Raw genomic sequence first — 24,349 nt, forward strand, 5'->3', positions numbered from 1 at the left:
CCTCCTTCAGCTCCTAATCTAGCTTTCCCACTTCAGGTTGGTGACAACTGACTAAATTCCAATGGTCACTGAATCTTCTCCTATATGATTGCCTCATTCCTTTCTACAGGAGGAATTTAACCCCTGGGTTCCTTCAAGCATCGAGCAGTTATCTTTGATTTCAGCTAGTAGACTTGGATAGAGACCAGTTGTTAGTTCCAGAGTAGTCTCAGTTTTATGAGTGAGGATGGTCTGAGTCATCCAATTCTAATTTACACAGCTCCTCAGTGAAAACTGTGAAGTGGATGGCCCATTTAACTACGCCACCCATGGTATCAGTTTAGGTCCTCCAGAAAGAAACTGCCAATGTGAATTAAATATAGAAGAGATTTATTGGGGGTAACACCTGTAAAGGACAAAGGGAAGAGGATGAAAACCCACAGATTTGCCAGACAGAAGTGATGAATTTGGTTTGTAACAGAGGGGGGACATCTTCCCAGCTTTGCTACTCCAAAGCTGAGGTCCTAGTTTGGGGCTGATTACAGCCAGGTATTTAATGGGGAGATCCTAAAACCAGTGAACCATAGCAGTGCTGAGGTAAGTCCACACCAACAGATGGACTGCTAAACTAAAAATATGGGGAAGATCCAAAAGATCCTGGGGAAAAGTGAAAGCCAAGGGAAATACAAGAACTGGCTGCAAGTTGGAATGCATTCCTTAACCATGCACAGTTCAATCGGCAGAGGGTAGAAGTCCAACGAGCACAACTGTTTGAACACAACTTCTGCCAAATTAACTGGCTAACCAACTAAGCTATTCAGACACATGGGCAACCTTTAGGAAGTTGGGCTAAAATGTAAAACTAATTAAAAATCTGAATAGAGACATCAGCAGGTAGATGCTGAGTGAGGTGACATGGTGGGGGTTGGAGGTAGGTGAAGACAGATTCTATGGTTTAAGTTCAGACAAGTAACTAAGCATCAAACAAACAACTATACAAAAAGCTTTCAGAAAAATAAAACAATCGAGTTATTATAAATATTCTATAAAATATTATTAAAAATGTCCACTTTTAAACCAAAAATTACTGGACAAAGAAACTGAAAAATGTACCCCAAAATCAGGAAAAAGTAGTCAATAGAAATCAACTGAGTAGACCCAGATATTAGATTTAGCAGAGAATGTCTTCAGAGTAGGTATTATAAATTTGTTCAAGTAATTAAAGAAAACTATGTTTAATGAATTAAAAGAAAATATGTTAAAAATGAGTCAATAAATAGAGAATCTCAATATAGAAATAAAAATCATAAAAAAGGACCAAATGAAAATTCTAGAGTTGAAAAGTATAATAACTGAAATAAAAAATTTAACAAAGGTGTTTAAACATCAGAAGGTGTTAAAAAAATTTAACAAAGGAGTTTAAAACTCCTGTTTTAAGTTCCATTTTTTAAAGGCAGTTAGGATAAATTACTAGTCTTTTTCTACTGAAACAATTTCTAAAAGAAAATTATTTTCAAATGTTGCTTATGTTTCTATTTCCTCTTTTTCTGGGAACTTTTGAGGTGGCTAATAACTAATTGTTGAAATATTAAAATAATTTTCCAACTACACTGAGCCTTACACAAATATAAGAAATTTCCTGCAGTAGTTTCTGAAAGGTCAGATTTTTGCCCCAAGACTTACAGCATTTGGTAGGTTATTTTATCATTGATAAAACCATTTGTTTTATTTTCAGAAACTTAGGCATGGCAGGTAGTTGCTCAAAGGAAAATGTACTATGCTTGCATTACACAACCAAATTCCTTCAGCTTCTTCAGCTATGCTTAAATCCAAATGGTTCGGGGGCGGGGGGTCCATGTTTCTTTGCGTTATTTGGTTTTCCATTTCTCTTTCAACCATAGCTATTTCAATCCCTTCAAGGCCTCTTTTTACTGTCTATAGTTTACAAAATGTCACATTTCTTCCAACTTCTTGATTTTCTCTTTTATGACCAATCCTCTTAGTATTAGATACCAATCCTGATGAAAGCTAGGCCTCTTTTTGAGAATTCAAAATCTACAGAATTAGGAATTTTAAGGAAAAAGTGACATACAGGCTTGCAAATCAAACACCCACTGCCTAATTGACACTGATTTTATCAGTTTACATATATTTCTTATTCCTTTTTTTATCGCTTCTCCCACACACTGTCTGAACCCTGTGTCTTATATTTCAATTCTTGTTGGAAGTAAACTTCGCTGGCTTTCTAAATAAAAGTCCTGCCACTGTGAAGTCATAACCCTATGATAGAGTTCTGACACTGACCTTATGCTGAAGACTCTGTGGTGTGATCTTTTGGAGTACTTTCTCTTCTGACCCTTGAAAATACTTACTTTGATATATTTGTGGCTGGAGTAATCCCTTTATTAATGATTGTGAAAGATGGCCCAAATACCATGCAATTATGTTACTTAGCTTTGTGGGAAGGAGGCATAAAATCCCTTGTAAGCCATCTCTTCTTGGAAACAAAACTTGCTTTCAAATCAATGCAAATGCAGTCTGTTACAAACACAGGAAACAGACAAAATGTATTGATTATTTCATTTGTTTGATGTTTAGGCCCTTATATAAAAATAGGGGATAAACTCCTGTTTCAGTAGATCATAGATATTTTCTACTTTTCTATTTCTTCCTCTTTCTACCTCTTCCCACATGTACAAATGCTATTGCCATTCACTACCACACAAGCCAAAGAATCACTTTTCTAGCATTTTTCTTAATGAAAAATGGGATAAGGTTACATTCCACGTGTGCATTCTTCTTGGAGTACCTCTGTGATATTCATCTCACTGACCACATCCTATTTATCATATGTGCTAAGACATACAGTACACATGTTGTGGATATAGATAAGTTTTATATACTGTAATAATGTGTAATAAGTGAATTTTTCTCAGTCCCTATGACGGCATGAGAAGTAGGAAGGGAGGAAACACATCTGTGTGGATCTTCCCTGAATACACTGCAGAAGAACAGAGGTGATAAACAAAACCTAGAGGACAAAACCATTCACTAGGGTACAAGGGACACAATCAGGGGTGATGTCAGCAGGTCCTTGTGATCAAAAGCAATAATAGGCTGAGAAATAGGGTGGGAGGCCTCCAAAGCCTAAATTAAACTCTTTTATGTATTTTCCAGTATTCTTAGTAACACACAACTATGCTTTGGAAACTTGGCTTTTTATGCTGTTGGCAACATCTTAATAATGAGTTTTAAATTATAAAAAGCATAAAGTATTCCATAGTCCTTCACTCTTATTTGTGAAAATACAAGGACATGCCCTCCATTGGCACACAGATTAAGTATATTCCATTGTGTAGAGCCCTTGTTTTCCTAGGCTCACAATCAGCCAACATTTTTCAGTTTCCCTTATAGAAAGTTGGGCCCATGCCATTGAATGCCAGTGGAATCTGGGCATAAGTGATATATACAACTTCCAGGCCTGGAGGATGGCAAGACTCCAAGGGAATACTAAAGCCACCAAATGATAAGAGACAAGGTTCCTGAAATACTGTGTGGAGCAAGGTCATCTACACACTGCTGGTGTATTCTGACATGACCAAGAAATAAACACTCAGTGTTAACTCAGATTTGGAGAGTCTTTGTTACAGAAATTTAACTACTAAGACTAATACAACTAGGATCTTTCAAAGAAAACGATATGGAAATTTCTTCTCATTATTATAGTAGTTTGCTTGTGACAGATAACATTCTGAAGTTTTCTAATAATTTGTCAGTTCAAATAAATTATTCTCCACTTGATGTTAGACCATAATTACCTTGGAAACTATTTTAAAGAGACAACCAGTCCTAGCCTTGACCTAGTGAATCAGAATCAGGTAGATCATAGGCAGTCACATTTGAAAAACTCCTGTGTTTTACATATACCCTTGGCTAAGAACTACTACTCTAGGATAACCCACCCACATTTTACCTTTAGATCAAAAGTTAGATTTTCAAGTCTCATTATTTAAGGTCCACCTAATTTATTTGACTGAATTAGGTTTTTTAAAAAGTCTATTTGATGTTATTGTAAAAAATCAATGTAATAAAATTGACCTTTATTGGGTGTACAGTTTTTATAATGTATAGTTTTAGGCAATACCACCAAAATCAAGATATAGAACAGTTCCATCACTCCAAAAACACTGCTTCCTACTATCACTCTGTAGTCACATTCTTCTCCTACTACAACCCACTGCAATCACCCAAGGTCAGCAGAAGGAAGAAAATAATATAGATTACAGAGGAAATAAAACATATAAAAAGCAATAGAAAAGATCAATAAACCCAAAAGCTGTTTTTTTCTGAAAAGATAAAACCAACAAACCTCTAGGTAGGCTTATCAAAAAGCAAAGAAGGAGGATTCAAACAAACAAAATAATAACTGAAAGAGGAGAAATAACAACTAATACCACAGAAATTTTAAAAAATCATAAAAGAATACTATGAACTTATGCCAATAAATTGGACAATGTAGAAGAAATGAAAAAGTTTCCAGAAATATACAGCCTGCCAAAACTGAGTCAAGAAGAAATAGATAATTTGAACAGGCTGATCACTAGAAGTAAAATAGAAACTATAATTTAAAAAAAAAACTCTCTGAAAACAAAAGTCCAGGAACAGATGGATACACTGTGAAATTCCACCAAACATACAAAGAAGAACTTATACTTGCTTCTTAAACTATTCCAAAAGATTGAAGAAGGAAAAATTTCAAATTCATTCTATGAAGCCATCACCCTGATACCAAAACTAGACAAGGACACTACAAAAAAAGAAAATTACAGGCTAATACCTTGATAAATACTGATGCAAAAATATTAAACAAAATATTAGCAAAACAAACCCAATAATATATAAAAAGTTGTCATGCACCATGATCAAGTTGGATTCATTCCAGGGTCACAAGAACAGTTCAAGACATGCAAATTAATCAATGTGATATAACACAGAAACAAGAGAAAAGAATCACATGATCATCTCAATAGATACAGAAAAAGCATTTGATAAAATTCAACATCCATTTGTGATAAAAACTTTCACCAAAGCGGTAGAGGAAACATAGTTGTATATAATAAAAGACATTTACAACAAACCCACAGCCAACATAATACTCAAAAGTGAAAAGTTGAAAGCCTTCCTGCTGAATTCAAGAATAAGACAAGGATGCCTATTCTCACTACTTCTATGCAACACAGTAATGGAAGTCCTAACCACAATAATCAGACAAGAAAAAAAAAAATAAAAGGTATCCAAATTGGAAGGGAAAAGGTAAAACTATTACTATTTACAGATGACATGGTAGTCTATATAGAGAATCATAAAGACTCCATATAAAAACTATTAGAACTAGGGAATTCCTTGGTGGTGCAGTGGTTAGGACTTGGTGCTTTCACTGCAGTGGCCCAGGTTCAATCTCTGGTCAAGGAACTAAGATTTTGCAAGCTGTATGGCATAGCCAAAAAAACCAAAAACACAAACAAAAAACAAACCTAAAAATCTATTACAACTAAGAAATTCAGTAAGGTAGCAGAATCCAAGATTAATATCCAGAAACCAGTTATATTTCCTTACACTAACAATTAAATATCAGAAAAAGCAAGTAAAAAAATGTCAAAAAATACATATGAATAAATTTAATCAAGAGGTGGAAGACCTATATGCTGAAAACGATAAAATATTGATAAAGGAAACTGAAGATGATTAAGAGAAATGGAAAGATATCCCATGCTTTTGGATTGAAATAATTAATATTGTTAAAATGGCAACATTACCCAAAGCAACCTACAGATTTAATGCAGATTTTATTTCACTGCTGTACAATAGAAATTAACCCTACATTGCAAATCAACTATACTTCAATTAAAAAAAAAAGTACATCACATATCCTGCTGAAATTCCATCACCTCCACTAGCTATACTGGAAGCAGTGCTTCCTAAGGCCCACTTGACTTTACATTCCAGAATGTCTGGCTCTGAGTGAACGACTATACCATCGTGGCTAGCCACATCATTAAGATCTTTTTAGTACAGTTCCTCTGTGTATTCTTTCCATTAAGGAGATCAATAAAGATAGTGGAGGTGATGGAATTCCAGCAGAGCTATTTAAAATCAAAAGATGATGCTATTTTAATATGTGATGCACTCAATATGTCAGCAAATTTGGAAAACTAAGCAGTGGCCAGAAGACTGGAAAGTCAATCCTGATCCCAATTCCCAAGAAGTGCAGTACTAAAGAATGTTCAAACCACCGGACAATTGCACTCATCTCCCATGCTAGTAAGGTTATGCTCAAAATCCTCCAAGCTAGGCTTTAGCATTACATGAACTGAGAACTTCCAGATGATCAAGCTGGGTTTAGACACGGCAGAGGAACCAGAGATCAAATTGCCAATATTCGCTAGATCATAGAGAAATCTAGGAATTCCAGAAAAACATCTACCTATGTTTCATTGACTATTCTAAAGCCTTTGACTGTGTGGATCATAACAAATTGTGGAAAACACTCAAGAGATATGGGAATACCAGACCATCTTACCTGTCTTCCGAGAAACCTGTATGCAGGTCAAGAAGCAACAGTAGAACCATGAACAGAACAACTTGACTGGTTCAGGATTGAGAAAGGAGAACAACAAGGCTATTTATAGTCATCCTGTTTATTTAACTTATACTTAGAGCACATCATGCGAAATGCCAGACTGGATGAGTTACAAGCTGGAATCAAGATTGCCAGGAGAAATAAAATCTCAGACATGTGGATAATACCACTCTAATGGCAGAAAGTGAAGAGGAACTAAAGAGCCTCTTGATGAAGGTGGAGGAGAGTGAAAAAGCCAGCTTAAAATTCAATATTAAAAAAAAAACTAAGATCACAGCATCTGGTCTCATCACTTCATGGCAAAAGAAGAGGAAAAGGTGAAAGTAGTGACAGATTTCACTCTTCTCAGGCTCTAAAATCACTGTGGATGGTGACTGCAGCCATGGAATTAGAAGACGATTGCTTCTTGACAGGAAAACTATGACAAACCTAGACAGTGTGTTAAAAAGCTATGAAAAACCTAGACAGTGTGTTAAAAAGCAAAGACATCACGTTGCCAACAAAGGTCCATATAGCCCAGGCCATGGTCATCCCATACAGTTGTGAGAGCTGGACCAGAAAGAAGGCAGAGCACCAAAGAAGTGATGCCTCCAAACTATGGTGCTGGAGAAGACTCCTCAAAGTCCCTTAGACAGCAGGAGATCAAACAAGTCAATCTTAAGGGAAATCAACCCTGAATACTCACTGGAAGGACTGATGCTGAAGCTGAAGGTCAAGTATTTTGGTAATCTGATGCAAACAGCTGACTCACTGGAAAAGTCTCTGATGCTGGGAAAGATTGAGGGCAGAAGGAGAAGAGGGAATCAGAGGATGAGATGGCTGGATGGCATCACCAATGTAATGGATAGGAACTTGGGCAAACTTTGGGAGATGATGAGAGACAGGGAGGCCTGGCATGCTGCAGTCCATGGGATCACAAACAGTTGGACATGACTGGGCAACTGAACAACAACAACAATGGATATATATGTATTACTCAATTACTTAGCCATAAAAAATAATGAAAGATACCACTGCAGCAACATGGATGAACCTAAAAGAATAACACACTAAAAAGAAGTCAGACAGAGAAAGACAAATACTATATGGGGGGCTCAGAGGTAAAGAATCTGCATTCTGATGCCTGCCACTGCAGGAGACACAGGTTTGATCCCTGGGTCAGGAAGATCCCCTGGAGAAGGAAATGGCAACCCACTCCAGTATTCTTGCCTGGAAAATCCCATGGACAGAGGAGCCTGGTGGGCTACAGTCCATGGGGTTACATAGTCAGACACAACTTATAGCGACTAAACAACAATACATGGAAATCTAAAAAATAATACAAATGAACCTATATACAAAAGAGAAACAGACTCATGGACCTTGGAGACAAACTTATGGTTATACCAAAGAGGAAAGAGAAGGAGGGAGGGATAAGTTAGGAGTATGGGATTAAGAGATACAAACTACTGCACATAAAATAGATTAAGCAACAAGGATTTACTATACAGCACAGAGAACTATAGTCAATATACTGTAGTAACCTATATTGGAAAACAATCTAAAATATATACACACAAGCACATATATAGCTGAATCACTTTGATGCAGACCTGAAACTAACATACTACTGTAAATCAATATTCAATTCAAATATGAAAGCTTCAATTCAATTTTAAGTTTTCCCAAATTAGTTTACATTTTATATAACTTTTGTTAATTCTTAATTACTATATACAGTAAGTTAAATAATTATACCAATTAAGGAGTTAATATAAATCTGATGCCAAGTTGGAAATTATAAACTACCTAAAAATATGAACTGAAATATTCCTATGTACAGAATTTTAATGATTTTAAGCAACTGATAGACAGAAATTATAAAAGATAACTTGTTATAACAAAAAAGCTCATAGGGAAAATTCTGTAAAATTTTAGAAGTATTGTGCTAATATTTTGACAAATTCTAACAAATTACTTGTGAAGATTACTTCTGATAAACTTCAAAAGCTTTTCTAGAATATAAAACATTTTTTCACCTTGGGATAGATATTTATCACTAAATCAGACAAGCTTTCTTAAAGTAAAAATAGTACCAGCATTTAAATTTAGATATAGCTCTCTAATCCACTGCTAACCTTACCTTTAAGACATCTCATCTATCATACCTGGAGAAGGGAAAGGCTACCCACTCCAGTATTCTGGCCTGGAGAATTCTATGGACTGTAGTCCATGGGGTCGCAAAGAGTCAGACACAACTGAGCAACTTTCATTTCACTTCATCTATCATAACATACATATTTATATCATATCAGATGAAAATAAAAGCAAATTTGGGAATGCAGCTTTCCCTGGTCAGATAAGACTTCCTGCTGTAACTTTTGTAAATACTTTTAGGGTTAGGATGCTATTTCCTGATGTTTCAGTGACTAGGATTGTGTATTAACAGTACGCCAAAGTAGTCATCCATCACAACTGTTGGAGGAACTGCTTACTATTAAGCTTGTTTGTTGTCTTTTAACCTTAATGTAGATTCTTCCAGGAGAAATATCTTACTTCATTATATTCAAGATAATAATATTCCATCATTCTCCCTCAACTCCCCACACTCCCAAGAAGGCTTAGTATACATTTGTATGCAACAAAAAATTACCTTCTTAGCAGAATGATCACTTTCTAAGTAATTCTTTAACTCTCATTTCCAGAGGCCAAACAAGGGAAGATTACAACTGAGATAAATCCAGGACCTAATTAATTATTTCAACATATTTTTCCTTGTAAACAAAATTCTCTTGCCAAAATAATGTACTTTGTTTAAAACCGAGGTCACAATTTGCCCTTTGTGGCCAAAATTGGGCCTGCAGCTACAGTTTGGCTCTCCCTGTTTATATACACATGCATGCACACATGGACATGCACACGAATGAACTGCCTATATAAAACCCCACATTTCCAGGGTGAGATATATGGAGAGAGTAACATGAAAACTTACATTACCATATGTAAAAGAGATAGCCAATGGGAATTTGCTGTATGGCTCAAGAAACTCAAACAGGGGCTCTGTAACAAGCTAGAGGGGTGGGATGGGGTGGGAGGTGGAAGGAGGTTCGAGAGGGAGGAGACATGTGTATACCTATGGCTGATTTATGTAGATGTTTGGCAGAAACCAACAAATTCTGTAAAGCAATCATCCCTCAATTGAAAAATAAATAAATTTTTTAAAACCCTACATTTCCAGCTTCTTTTGAAAATAGCTGAGTGTCTGGCAATACAGGGCCCAGTATTGAGAAACAGCAATTACCAGCTAGAACAGATTGGCAGCAGCTCCAATATGCTTATCTGTTTAGCCTCTGTAAATACTTCAGTTATGCGATTCCTGATTTAAATGCATTTTTTGTTCAATTTAATAAAATATTCCTTCACTCCCGAGATGAAGACTTTCCAACTTTCTAATTTGAGGCCCTTTCCCAGAATAAAACTGATATTAGCTTTCACTGCTGCATAACAATTTACCATAAACTTAGTGGATTAAAACGGCATATATTTATTATCTTGTAGTTTTCATAGGTCAGGAGCCTGGGTACTACTTAGCTAGGTCTTCTGTTCAGGGCCTCACAAAGTTGCAATCAGGATCAGCCAGGGCTATGGTTAAATATAAGCATTAAATTCCTCTTCCAGGGTCACTGGTTGCTGGAAGAATTCAGTGCCTTGCAGTTATAGAATACATAGGACCTTCAGATCCTAGAGGTGTCTCACTCTGGCACATGACTCTCTCTATAACACGGTAGTTTGCTTCTTCAGGGCTTGCCTGGTGGCTCAGACAGTAAAGAATTAGCCTGCAATGAGGGAGACCTGGGTTCGATCCTTGGGTTGGGAAGATGCCCTGGAGAAGGGAACAGCTACTCACTCCAGTATTCTGGCCTAAAGAATTCCATGAAGTCACAAAAAGTCAAACACAACCAAGCGACTTTCTCACACACACACACACACACAAGGCTGCTTCTTCAAGGCCAACAGGAGATCATCGCTACTGCTTTGAATTGCTGTGACTTTGTCCAACTCTGATATCTAGAGCTATTTTGAAAGGGTTAATTTGATTAGGTCAGGCCCACCTAGGATTATCTCTCTTTTGCTTGATGTTAACTGATTAGGAATTTTAATTATATCTGCAAAATATTTCACCTTCTTCACATAATATAACATAAGCAATGGAGTGCTAGCTCACCATATTCACAGTTTCCCCCCTATACTCAAGGGGAAGGGATTACTCAGGGCACATATACCAGCAGGCGGGAACCTCAGGGGCCATTTTAGGATATCTTGCCTATCACACTTGGCATGTCTTAGTATTATTTGTGAGTTTCACTTCCACTTGGTTTTTGTAGTTTCTATTTTTGGCGAAGTATTCTTACAATATTGTACTATAGTGGTGACAGCAAACAGTTTTTATTAAATTTACCTTTAATAATATTAGAATTCTACTAAATGTAGTATGAGACTGTTTTGCAAGATTCCAAAATCAGGTCTATTCTAGACTAACATCCTTTTAGCCCTTGTGCATGAAACACAAAGATGGAGTTTATCTGTTCAAATGGAGCAATGGTCACTGTGATTGAATAAGAAAATGTTTTAGTCAGAAGCTAGAATGGGAAAAATGAAGGCAGTTGCTCAATTTTTTTGAGTTGCTCAAAGTAGCATCTGTGAGCATAGGAAAGCAATGTTTCTATTTGACCTGACTTAGCAGCTTTACCCTTCCTATTCCTTGTGGCAGAGCCAATCCTAGTTACCACTGTCAGTGCTAGAGACAGCTGCAATGAGCCGGCCAGGCTGTGTCTGGTTCTCCTAGGTTGGTGATCTGTGGCATGGTCAAACAGTGCAGATCACACCACATAACCTGCAGTGTTTTCATGTCAAACCTCAACAGTTTCTCCACAAAGATGTCCTGTTTACAGAGTTGCCCTCCTATTTTCTTTACTCAAAGGTAAATGCATTTTATGTCTTTCAATATTTTAAAATTAATATTTTTGCCCCTGTTTTGTATACTGATACCTCCAAGTACCCCCAAATTTTATTCATATTCATCCATTTAAACAGTGGAACTGACCAGATGTAGTTTATTAAAATATGTTCATTCAAAACAATTTTGACGCAGTTTTTGAAAATTGCAAATACATTCAAAACTGTTACAGTGTCATGAGGTTGCAAATATTGTCTTATGAAATTATAATAAAGTTGTTTAGCAAAACTATGAAATATTATAATTTAACTTTCACATATAAAAATATATTTTATATTGCAACACTGAACAGTTAGGGCCACAACACTTGAAGGAGAGCTTGAAATAAACATATTCTGAAATTGCTTGTCAAAACTGTCAGTATTTAAATAAACATCAAAACTGGTCATACTATTCAAATCAGATAAAAGATATTAAGTTATATCTTTTAAAGTTTTTTATTAGAAACTTTCTTTCAGAACTCAAGATGTTTTTCAAGTATAAATTACAATGTGCTTGGTGACCATGCACACACAAACATAGATTCAAAGTACTGTACAAGATTTTGACCTTCTCTCCATATTGAGGGGTGAGGTATCCTGATGATATTGCCCCATGTTGTTCTGGTTGGCATCTTTCTTATTTCTTTTAAAAGCTACTTGGTCTCCTATTGGTTTTATCTCTGGGAATGGCTCATTATTAATCTGCATAATTTTCTGACTCGTCAATGACATTCTTTTAAAGAGGAAAATCTAGGAAAAAAAACACACGCAGAGAATTCACTTCAGTAAATGAAACAGTTACTTAATAGTATTTAGAGGGTATAATTTTCAATAAGTCTTAACGTTATTTCATCACATTTTTATGAGGCACCACAATGGTACATTCTCAGCATCCGCCAGCCTTTTTTCTTTTACCAATTGCTATCATGATTCTTCCTAAAACAAGACCTTTCGGGGTTTACACTTCAACACTATCAGTAGTATTGACATCTGCTATTTGTTATATGTCATTTTTCTTCAAAGAACTAATTTTACTTTGTTTTGTTATAAGAGGAAAAAAGATGAAAACCAAGATATTCTACAGGAGGACGCGCCTCCCCGTTCCTATAGATCAGAATTTCTGGCAAAATGTTACTGCTGCCAAATGAGTGGGAGGCCCAGGGGCCTGAGTAGGCAGTTCAACACGTGGACCTGCGGCCCAGGCGGGGCCGGGGCTACAGCAGGCAGAATGCAGATAATAGCTGAAGAGATCAAAGTACCTCATAACCCAGGGACTCCAGGTGGGCAGAAGAGACAGAAGAAGAAAAGAAACGGAGGAAATGCCTAGTGTAAAGGGAAGCAGAGGAAGAGGAGCCAGCATTGGGAACTGAGTTTTCTAGGAACAAGATCAGGATAAAGAAGGATCTCAGAAATCAGAGGAGGAGAATACCAAGAAGAGAGTGGCCATCAAGGCACATGCAAGACACATCAAGGAAGATGATGACTGAAAAGTGCCAAATGAATTAAGGTCTTTGAGGATTTAGCCAGAGAGAAAACAGGGTTCCTAAAGAATGGCAATCCAAATAATGGTTTTGACATGATGCCAAAACCAAAAAAGCACCCAAAGACCTGGCTCTTTCAGAAATTAAAATGGGGCTAAAAATAATAGCTCAGCCTTCTTTATGGTCCAAATCTCACATCTGTACATGACTCCTGGAAAAATCATAGCTTTGACTATACAGACCTTTGTTGGCAAAGTGATGTCTCTGCTTTTTAATATGCTGTCTAGGTTTGTCATAGCTTTTCTTCCAAGGAGCAAGCGTCTTTTAATTTCATAGCTACAGTCATCATCCACAGTGATTTTGGAGCCCAAGAAGATAAAGTCTATCACTGTTTCCAGACCATAAAGAAGGCTGAGTGCCAAAGAACTGATGCTTTTAAACTGTGGTGCTGGGGAAGACTCTGAAGATTCCCTGAATAACAAGGACATCAAACCAGTCCATCCTAAAGGAAATCAACCCTGAATATTCATTTTAGGACTGATGCTTGAAGCTGAAGCTCTAATACTTTCACCACCTGATGCAAAGAGCTGACTCACTGGAAAATACCCTGATGCTGGGAAAGACTGAGGGCAGGAGAAGGCGGAAACAGAGGATGAAATGGTTGGATGGCATCACTGACTCAATGGACATGAGTTTGAGCAAACTCTGGGAGATGGTGAAGGACAGGGAAGCCTGGTGTGCTGCAGTCCATGGGGTCGCAGAGTCAGACACGACTGAGTGATTGATCAACAACAAATATTAATAGCTTACCTTTAAATAGCTTACCTTTAAAGAATGGAGGAATGAGAATGAAAAGTTCTAACCCAAAAAGTCAAGAGTCTAGAAAAAGTCTACGAACTAAAATGCAATGTTCCTGTTAAATGTTCCTGTTATTGTGTAGGAATACACATCTTGAAAATTTTTGCCCCTACAAAATAACTAAGAAATGCTGAAGAAGTATACAAAATATAATTTTATAATGTATAGGCAAGCTCACATAAAAATGAAGGGAAAATTCCCATGGGCCAAAAAATGAAGAGAGAGCAGGAAGCCTCAGAGATAAGTTGAGTATTGAAATGTTATTTATTGATCTCATAACTCTTGGATTTTAATTATTTGATCTCACAAAATGTGGAGAACTAGAACTGAGACTCCTGTGTAAAGTGGGGGCCCTCTAAGGACTAGGCCTTTAATGTAAGTCTATCTACAAATATTGGAAGATAACAAAATAACATCTCTCTCAGCTTAACAATGTTTTCCTAATGTGAGTTTGGGGTTCACATGTACAGTAATCCTGGGAAACTCTTAACTGAGACATTAACTGAAAATGGTCCTGGAACGGTAACACTAAGCAGAGCTAACAGAATTTTATACAAATTCTCTATGGATCGACTTACTCTAATCTAAGCTTTAACGCATTTCTACAAAAAGTCCTGGTTAAACATGAACTCACAATCCAAATTTAAAAATACAGAAGGAAACAAGACACCATTAGCAAGTGAGCCAAAGCAACAAACAGATTTAGACTCTGGAGGATGTCTGACATTGGAATAACTATATACAGAATATAAAATAAATATGCTTACATTACTTACAGGACTATAATAAAAAACACAAACATAAAACAAGGTAGTAGTTTTTACAATATCAGATAGATTTGAAAAAGAGTTGAAATAGAATATTTCACTTCAAAATGTGAAAGATAACCGAAATTAAAACTCAATAGGGAGGTTAAATAGCAGATTAGTCTTTAGATGAAAAGATAACTATGAAAAAGACAAGCCCTGAAATTCCCCAAATATCACTTAGATATAGAAAATATTAAAGTAATATTTAAAAGACACAGATAACAGAATGAAAAGTTTTATTATATCTGCCTTGCAAAGAGAAGAGAGGAAATATTCAAAAATATAATGGATGAGAATTTTCTTAAAATGATGAATGACATGAATTTTCAGATTCAAGAGTCATAATGAATTAGAAGAAAGTTAAAGTGAAAAAAAAAAAACTCACATCTAGGCATTGTATAGTGAAATAAAGCACATCAAAGACAATGTAAAAACCAGCCAGAGAGAAATGACAGAGTATATGTGAAATTATCAGCCAATATACTCAAGCAAATGTCTTAATAGTAACAATGGGAGCAGATACTAAAAGAAAATAACTGTCAACCAGTCATACTATCATTTATTTTCAAGTGAAAGAAACTGCAAAAGTTAACTACAGAAAGAAATTTATGACAGTAACTTCCAAAAGATTTCTTCAGGAAGAATAAAAACAACATTACAGAAAGGACATGTGAGGTGTGAAAAGGAGTGGTGAATAAAGAAAGTGGTATAACAATAACATTATTTGATTGATGAGGTTAAAAAATTAAAATACTTGATACAATAATATATAAAATGGGAAGAAAGGGGTGATAGAAAACTCTTCTAAGATCCTGGTAATATTTGGGGAAAAGGACTATTCATTAGCATTAGATTTTAGGTACTGTATATGTTAACATTTTTAAAGTCAGAATCCAGCTTATAGGCATTTACAAGAGATGCATCTAAACTACAAACAAAAATATAAGAACAAATAAAGATATATCTGATAAAATAAAGTAGCATTTTTTTTTAGGGACCAAGAAAAATACTACCAATGGTAAGAAAATAGACTTAAACCTAATGGCATCAATAATCAGATTAAATATTAAATAAAGATTAAATATAAATGGTCTAAATACTCTTAGGCAGAGATTTTAGATAAGATAAAAAAAGCAGGACCCATCTATGTGCGTGCGTGCTAACTTGCTTCAGTCATGTCTGACTCATTGCTACCCTATGGACTGTAGCCCTCCAGGCTCCTCTGTCCAATGGGATTCTCCAGGCAAGAATACTGGAGTGGGTTGTCATGCCCTCTTCCAGGGGATCTTCTCAACCCAGAGATCAAACCAGCATCTCTTACGTCTACTGCACTGGCAAGTGGGTTCTTTACCACTTCTCATGTCTCCTGCATCGGCAGACGGGTTCTTTACCACTAGTGCCACTGGGGTCTAAATGCTCCAATTAAAAGGCAGAGATTTTCAGATTAAATAAAAAAGCAAGACCCATCTACATGTTGCCTAAATGAAATGTACTTCAAATGTTAAATCACAAATGGTTTAAAAGTGAAGTATGGCAAAAGATAACTCTAATTCAAAAAAAGCTATAAAGTGTCTATATAATATCAGATCAAGTAGATTTTAGAGCAAAGAATATTATTAGGGATAAAGAAAGTCATTTCATGATGATGGAGTCAATTCAGAGGATGTAACAATTCTAAACATTATATAGAATACAACCAAATAACAGCTTTAAGATACATCAAGCAAAAATTAATAGCAGCACAAGGAAAAGTAGCAAATCCACAACTCTAGTAAGGGATTTTAATACTTTTCTTTCAATAACAGAGCAAGTAGACAGAAAATCAGGAAGGAAAGAAACTTGCACAACACTATTGACCAACTTGACCTAATTGCCATTGATAGAACACTCCTCCCAACAACAGTATTCTTCGCAACCTTCTTCTCAAATGAACACTTACCAAGATAAACCTGATTCTGGGTGATAAAACATGTCTCAATAAATTTAGAAGGAATCAATTCATACTAAGTATTTATCCAGTCACAATGTAATTAGAAATTAATAACAAAAAGATGACTAGAAAAATCCCTTGCCTTGCTAAGACACTTCAGCCGTGTCCAACTCTTTGTGATTCCATGGACTATAGCCCATCAGGCTCCTTGGTCCATGGGATTCTCCAGTCAAGAACACTGGAGTGGGCTGCCATTCCCTCCTCCAGGGGATCTTCTCCACCCAGGGATTGAACCTGGGTCTCTTACACATCCTGCATTAGCAGGCAGGTTCTTTACCACTAGCACCACCTGGGAAGCCCAGAAAAATTCCTAAATACATAGAAGTTAAATAACCCATGAATCAAAGAAGAAATCAAAAGGGAACTCAGAAAGTATTTTGAACTGGATAAAAATGAAAACACAACATATCAAGTACTTCAGGGGAAATCTACAGCACAAAAAGCCTAAAAGAGAAAAGAAGAAAGGTCTTAAATCAGTGACCTCAACTTCCATGTTAAGAAAATTTCAACAAAATATTGCAAAAGAAAATTTGAAAAGACATCAGTAAGAGAAATGTCATGTTCATGAATTAAGAGACTTAACATTGTTAAAATATTAATTCTCCCCAAATTTATCTGTAGATTCAAAAATAATTTCAAATCAAAATCTCAGCAGGCATTTTTTTTTTCAGTCATTGACAAACTGGTTGTAAAAATTCACATTTTTAAGTACAAAAGGTCTAGAAGAGCCAAAATATGTCTGAAAAGGTACAAAATTGTAGGACTAACTTTCTGATTTGAAGACTTATATTAAAGGTATAGTCTTCCCAGGGAAGACCCAGAGGGATCGGGTGGAGAGGGAGGTGGGAGGGGGGATCGGGATGAGGAATACATGTAAATCCATGGCTAATTCATTTCAATGTATGACAAAAACCACTGCAATGTTGTAAAGTAATTAGCCTCCAACTAATAAAAATAAATGGAAAAAAAATAAAGGTATAGTCATCCAAACAGTGTGGTACTGGCACAAGATAAACAGATCAAAGCAACAGAGTCCAGAAATCGGTTCACACATAAAAAATCAATTGCTTTCTGAAAAAGGCATGAAGGCAATTCAGTAGAGAAGGGATAGGCTTCTTTTTTACAACAGATGATGCTAGAATAATTGTCCATATGCAAAAAAAAATAACTTCAATCCATACCTTTACCACATTAAGAAATTAACTCAAAATGGAACACCACTCAGCAACATAAAGGAATGAAGTACTGATACATGTATGGATGAATCTCAAAACAGTTATCAGTGATTTGCTGAGTATGGCAGGGGGATGTGGGGTGTAGACAGAGATTACAAAGAGGCACAAAGAACCGTATGCTCTTGATGGCACTGTTCACGCTCTTGATTGATATTATGTTAAAATTAATCATACTACATACTTCAAAAATGCATAGTTCATTTTAGGTCAATTATATCTAAAAAATTATATCTAAATAAAGCTATTTTTAAAAAGCAGGGGAGTAATTATTGGGTGGGTATGAAAGAGAAGAGATCCTCTTATGTATTAAGCCTGAGAAAACTGATAGCAGCAGGAAACTGCAAGTGTAATTGACCTAAGATTTTCTTCACAACACAGTAAAGCTGTGTACTTGGGGCAAACGTGCTGAGTTGTGCTGCCATAGTGAATAAAGCATAGTATCAGAGAAAAGGAAGCCATCAGGAAAGGTAAGGCCCCACATACATAATTTTTGGTGGAGAAATTCTCATCTCAGCTTCTTGTTATTTACAGTCATGACAATGAATAAGAAATCAATTGACTGCACCGGTATGGGGAATTATCCGGGAATCTGCCATGTTCTAGCCAGTTTCTGAGGGACAGCAGTGGTTTTTAACCTCTGTATACCTGCAGCTTTCAGCCTTGTGCCTGGCACATAAGTGGCTTCCAATAAATATATGCTAAATAAATACACGAATAAACTAATTTCATGATGGGAAGAAATTATCATTAATGGCTAAGAAGCTTCCTGCTTTTTTCATTAGTTTACTTAGGTGGAAATTAAGCCAATAACACATTTTTCTTAGCGGCTAACTGTGGATCCAAATTTGCTACAGTTTAGAAAAGCAGTATTTGGCAATTTCCAGATATAACAATCATCAAAAATCTCTGCCACCAATTAAAATCATGGGTCCTAACCTGGCTATCTGAAACATTTAAAATCATCAAAACAAAATTCAATGGTGAATTCTGTCTTGCAGACACCAAGAGTGTAATTATTTCTTTTCTTTTTTGTTTTTTAGATTATCTTTGGAGTGGCTGACTAATTAAGGGAAGGGATGTAAAATTTCAAACACCTAATTATTCTGATATGAGTTAATGCATCATTTATTTCCCAAGTTTTAAAAACAGTTTGATTTGTTTGGCTTAGATGGTATAAATAGGTTAGAGACATTATAAATTAAAATATATCATGTGGGACGGATTGGAAAGAATCTCTTCCAAATCATCTATTTCCTTTTTAAAATACACAGAATAACAGCCTATTCTTTAAGTTCGAAGTATATTTATTACTGCTTGACTTTAAAAAATATAATTTCCATTACTTTTTGTTTCTTTTCTTTAACATGTATACTTACTGAATTATGTTTTTCCATTAGGTATAAATGAGAAATTAAGCAGAATCAAAGCTTGAGACTGAATTCGTCAGCCTGGCACTTTGTATCCTGGCCTGGCCTTAGCTTTGTCGTGTGGGCTGGCGGCGCTCCCTACTTAGCCCGCTGTTACAGGTGCCTGCCACAGTGTTCCTTCTCTGGCTCAGGCCTCCCCTGTCCCGTGTATTCAAATGCTACCATCTGTCGACAATGCTGAAGACTGGAGAGCCTGAAACATTCCCTAAACTCGACCATGTATTCTAGAATAAGCATTTTCATTTGGTCAGAGGTGTGTTTCAGTTTTTTTTTTTTTTTTTTTTTTTGCTGCTTTGTTTCACTTTTCCTCTCCTTGGGTTCTCATGTCTCCTGACTCCTTTACTTTTCATCCTTCTCCCTCATATTTGATTTTCTTTGCCAGGCTCTCTCCCTGAGCTCTTTATAACTGAAAAAAGTTTTCACAGGAAAGCTACAAAGTGTAGTGGTGGAGTATCTGTTAAATGTTCTGTCCTACTAGACAGAAAATCTAGAAAGTTCCTAAATCCTGATGAAATGTTCTAGCGATGCTCATTATGATTCTAAAAAGGATAATAATTCTGAACTGTCCTTTGAGCCAGGTCAAAGACATCTTTAGGTACAGTAATCCAAACTTATAAGATACTTTTAGAAAGATAAAAATGGTCATGAAGAAATTTTTAGTAAAAGATAACAATATGGATATTTGGGCTAAAATAACTGTTGACATTTCTGAAGTAATTCTGAAAGAAATTTCAGAGTGGCATATTACCCACAAAGATGGCAAAAGATGACTGTTAACTACCCTAAGGATGGCTCCTGGCTTTACCTTCATTCTTTCCTTTTTCTTACCCCCTTACATTTCACAATTCGTTGTCAACCAAAAATATTTACTGAGCATTTGCCATATACCAGAAATTATGATGTGCACTACTAGAAAGCAAAACAGAAAATAGCTTCTGTCCCCATGGAGCTGAAGGCCAGTGGGGAGACAGAGACATAAAGTAAACAATATACAAATGACTCTGTAATTGCAAACTGTGACAAACAGTAAGAAGTATAAGAAAAAGGGTGCTATGTAAGAGAATAATAATGAGACATAATTTAAATAAGTGCGGTTGGTCACAAAAGGCCTCTGTGGAAATGACATTTAAGCTGAGACCTAAGGTTGAATAAGAATTTAACAAAGCTTTTCATTTTTCTTGTCTTCCATATTTCCTTCTAACACTTCTACCTGGAAATGTGGTCTCATGATTAAATAAAATTCTTCTTTAAGTAGAAAGACTAATTTACTTCCAAGAAGAAGAAATGTATCTATCAGACTTGTAAAAACTCCAAAACAAGTATCAGTCAGGAGACACTGAAGTAGCATGTTGTCTTCTAAGCACAATCATCAGTTTTTTTTTATCCATCCTATTTCTTGTCTTACTCAGCCTTACTCTCTTCTAGACTCTCAGGATATTATACTCTTATAATTAAGCAATAGAGTTCTTTAACATATCTTTGCCTGTATGATAAATCAGTATGCATGGGATGATTGAAAGGAACATGCTATTACATTTTGGCAGAGCAACTTGAATCAGAATCTTGAATCATAATGTCCAATAAGTAAATAGGCACATTAAAAATGTGAAACATCACCTGGAATTCATCACATGTTCTTGGGCCACCGAAACTCATATTAAGGGAGTTATATTATATGGATCATTATATAGAAGTAGAAGAAGCAATTCAATACTTTGGCCTTAACACTAAATGAAAAATTCATTTCACTTACCTTCGATTTTTTTATGTCTTTAGCTGGTGTTGATTCACTATCTTCCAGGATTTCTGAAGAATTAGTCTTTGCACGATCACACATATTTCCTATGACAGGATATATTATGAAATATTTTTTCAAACTAATGAGAAAAAGAAAAGCCCTGCTGCTTTCTGTGAAACACTATCAACCATGAATTATGGGGTAATACTAAAGAGTAGTGGACAACTGCATATTTCTTGAAAAGTTAAGGCAAAATTATCAGAATGACCTAACCAATACTGTAAATGTTTAGATGATCAGTACCCAAATATAGCAAAGATAACTGTAAATGTTAGGGAAGACTTCTGTAAAATATAAAGTACCTTTTAAAATAATAAACTTAGTTGTAATGAAATTATCTGTACCCAAATGGACATGTTATATCTTTTGGCATTTCAAATTAATCCATATGTTACATAGCTGAATAATGATCTTGCAAGTATAATCATAAAGCATGTGCATTCTTCTAATTTTATATTATCAACAGCCTAAATCTTTAATTTCTTTTTAACACTTTAGGTTATAGGGTGTAGAATACTTAGCAATGACAAATATTTTAACATTTTGTTTAAAATATTCTAAAACTTACTATCTTTCTGCAGAAGTTAGAAGGAAAAAAGTATTAGGGGAACTACTCCTTCTTTTGCTTAAATTCAGACGAGATATGTACTACTATGGAGAGTTATTTGTAATGACACTGCAGCAAAAGCACACTCTGATGTTATGGTATGGAAAACAATATAGAGCAAAAACACCAATGGTTTGGGTGTAGAAACTGCAGGTCTCAAGGGCAGTCACAGTCTCTTCTGTTCTGCGGCACCTGTTCTCTGACACCAGCAGCAAGGGGTGGGAAAGGATTCCCCTGAAACGCCTGTGGTACCATCAAAGACTCAGGTCTAGGCTCTGGGGGAAATAACTGGATGGCTTGCTGTGGCACTAGGCCAGCATGGACATTGGTGACAGCGTCTGGCAGTGCTCACCAGACATATAAATGGGGATCTGGGACAAATGCCCAACTTCATAGTACTGACTGAAAAAAACAAGTAGTAAAAAGGCTGTTCTAAATCACTTAACACTGACACGTGAGCAGCCATGAGTGATGGGAATATTTCCATGTAAAGAAGCTATGGTGGTGATCAATGAGAACACGTAATACTGTGCCACATATTTCATAGCTTATGAGGGTCATGTGACAATAAAAAGTGTACAATAGAATATATGTGTGTAAGCTATGTGCTTAGTTACAGCACATATATGTATACATATCTGTAGGTACATATGAATGTAGTATGCTACATATCTAGCCTTTTTAAAAGTAGGCTTTTGAAGTCAAACATGCTCACACCTTTTGTATTTTCATTGTATTCATGAATGGCTCGTTCTTCTTCGTTGACTTTTTCATCCTATAAACAATAAAGAAACAATATAGTAAGAAACATATTTGTGCTGGGCTAGAAAACCTAGTCTTGGTTTTAAGCAGAGTTCTAGAGTCGGTCTCCAGCTAATAACATAAATGTGTTACAATTACTTCTCTTTGCTGGACTCTTGCCTTAGATAATTGCTAATGTCCTTCGCTAGCATAAAACTGTATGATTAACAAGAACTGTATATTCAAGAATTCTACTCAAAGAAGACTCAGGAACATTGATTGGTATAGGAATTAGCTCAACATTTTATAATGTCAAATTGGGAGTTTAATGAATTCTATACTAAATAATTTCAGGGACCACCATACCTGGAACTCATAAACATTCCTTATAAAACAGAATTTTCCCCTTATTCTGAAAGAAAACAATAACTGCTAGAATGTATTTTTCCCTCAGTGAAAGGAGTCTTGGAAAAAGAAGTAAGGGAGAGAATGACCTCTAGAATACAATACCATTTTGTAAGTTAAAAATACATACATACAAAACAATACATGTTTTACAAATACACATTCAAATAAAAGGAAAGCATGTTTTAATGGTTGTCTATGTTAGCAACCCACTCCAGTGTTCTTGCCTGGAGAATCTCAGGGACGGAGCCTGGTGGGCCTCCGTCTATGGGGTCGCACAGAGTCGGACACGACTGAAGCGATTTAGCAGCAGCAGTAGCATGTTAAGGAAAAGGGGAATGTGGGGCTCAAAGGGAATCAATTTAAATAGAGATAAGAGCCTCGCGCAGACAAGTGATGGTAGTGTTTCATTAATGAGATGGCATGATTAACTCAGAGCTCTTTGCAACCAATCTAAAAAATGAAATGAAAATGAATCAATACAGTATCATTCGGTTTGGGTTTCTGAATTCCATACCTCTGAAATGAATCCAGAGTAGTGCTAGAAAATGAATGATTTCAAACCTACCACTTGTCTCCTAGCAGGTTCACTCAGGGAAATCTGCCTATTGGAAGAGATGCTTTCGGCATCTCTAGCTCCACTTTCAGTATGACTTTCTTTTCCTCACGGGGGCCTCCTCCCATTCCTCCTATAAATACTTTCTCCCAGACCACATCTGTGCAGAACCAATCACAACCTTAAACACTGCTGTGAACAACTTTCATTTGTCCATGGCCATGTAAAAATACACGTGTGTGTGTGTGTGTGTGTGTGTGCGCGCGCATACACATCCCATTTCTGCCACTAGTACTGGGCTGCTAATGTAATTTTATCATTTCAAGGACCTGGTGCTCAATCTCTTGGTTAATTTCTCAAGAGTGTATTATACTGGCCCCTATTAATTTACTTTCACTCAGATGAAGAACGGAATGCTACCAAGAAGTGTCGAAAGAATGCTAGAGGGAAAAAAAAAAGGTGCCTGATTCATAAATCTGCCTAAGTTTTGTCCTACAGCACATGAACAATGTCATTCACAGTAGTATTTCTGTTCTCCATGGAAGTTGGAATCTGCCCTCTGCAGAGACCAGGAGACCCATAAGCTTTTTCTTGAGCAGGATCTCAGGATTTAAGCACATATCATCATACATTTTCAACGGCTGTCAATACCTTTTTAACTGAGTTGTCAGTGTCACAGTGATTGTCTTCAGGAACACTGTTACAGTCTCCGGTATCTTTCTTCTTGCCTTCTGTATATTCACCAGTTACCTCAACCAGGTCTTCATTTTCGGAAAGTTTGTGATCCTATGACAAAATTGATAATCAAGGAAGAGTTAAAATTTTCTTTTTTAACAAAATAAGAGA

The 24,349-nt window shown here is 36.1% G+C and overlaps 1 protein-coding gene across 3 annotated transcripts in view; it reads right to left on the reverse strand.

Annotated features, from left to right (window-relative positions):
* Positions 1-352: 352 nt before the first annotated feature.
* RPGR (retinitis pigmentosa GTPase regulator) overlaps positions 353-24,349 on the reverse strand; it is a 78,056-nt gene continuing 54,059 nt past the window's right edge. For 2 of the 3 annotated variants that reach the window (XM_020913677.2, XM_020913678.2), the window contains 4 exons: positions 24,155-24,289; positions 22,519-22,576; positions 21,150-21,238; positions 11,684-12,346 (listed from right to left, as the gene is read on the reverse strand). In XM_020913677.2, coding sequence (XP_020769336.2) covers positions 12,140-12,346; positions 21,150-21,238; positions 22,519-22,576; positions 24,155-24,289 — 489 coding nt within the window. In that variant the 3' untranslated portion in view covers positions 11,684-12,139. Of the gene's footprint in view, positions 2,518-11,683; positions 12,347-21,149; positions 21,239-22,518; positions 22,577-24,154; positions 24,290-24,349 lie in introns of those variants that run through there. The other variant, XM_070461920.1, reaches the window with a different exon arrangement.

This window comes from Odocoileus virginianus, chromosome X (genome assembly GCF_023699985.2).
Source record: "Odocoileus virginianus isolate 20LAN1187 ecotype Illinois chromosome X, Ovbor_1.2, whole genome shotgun sequence".
In the NCBI taxonomy this organism is placed as follows: domain Eukaryota; kingdom Metazoa; phylum Chordata; class Mammalia; order Artiodactyla; family Cervidae; genus Odocoileus; species Odocoileus virginianus.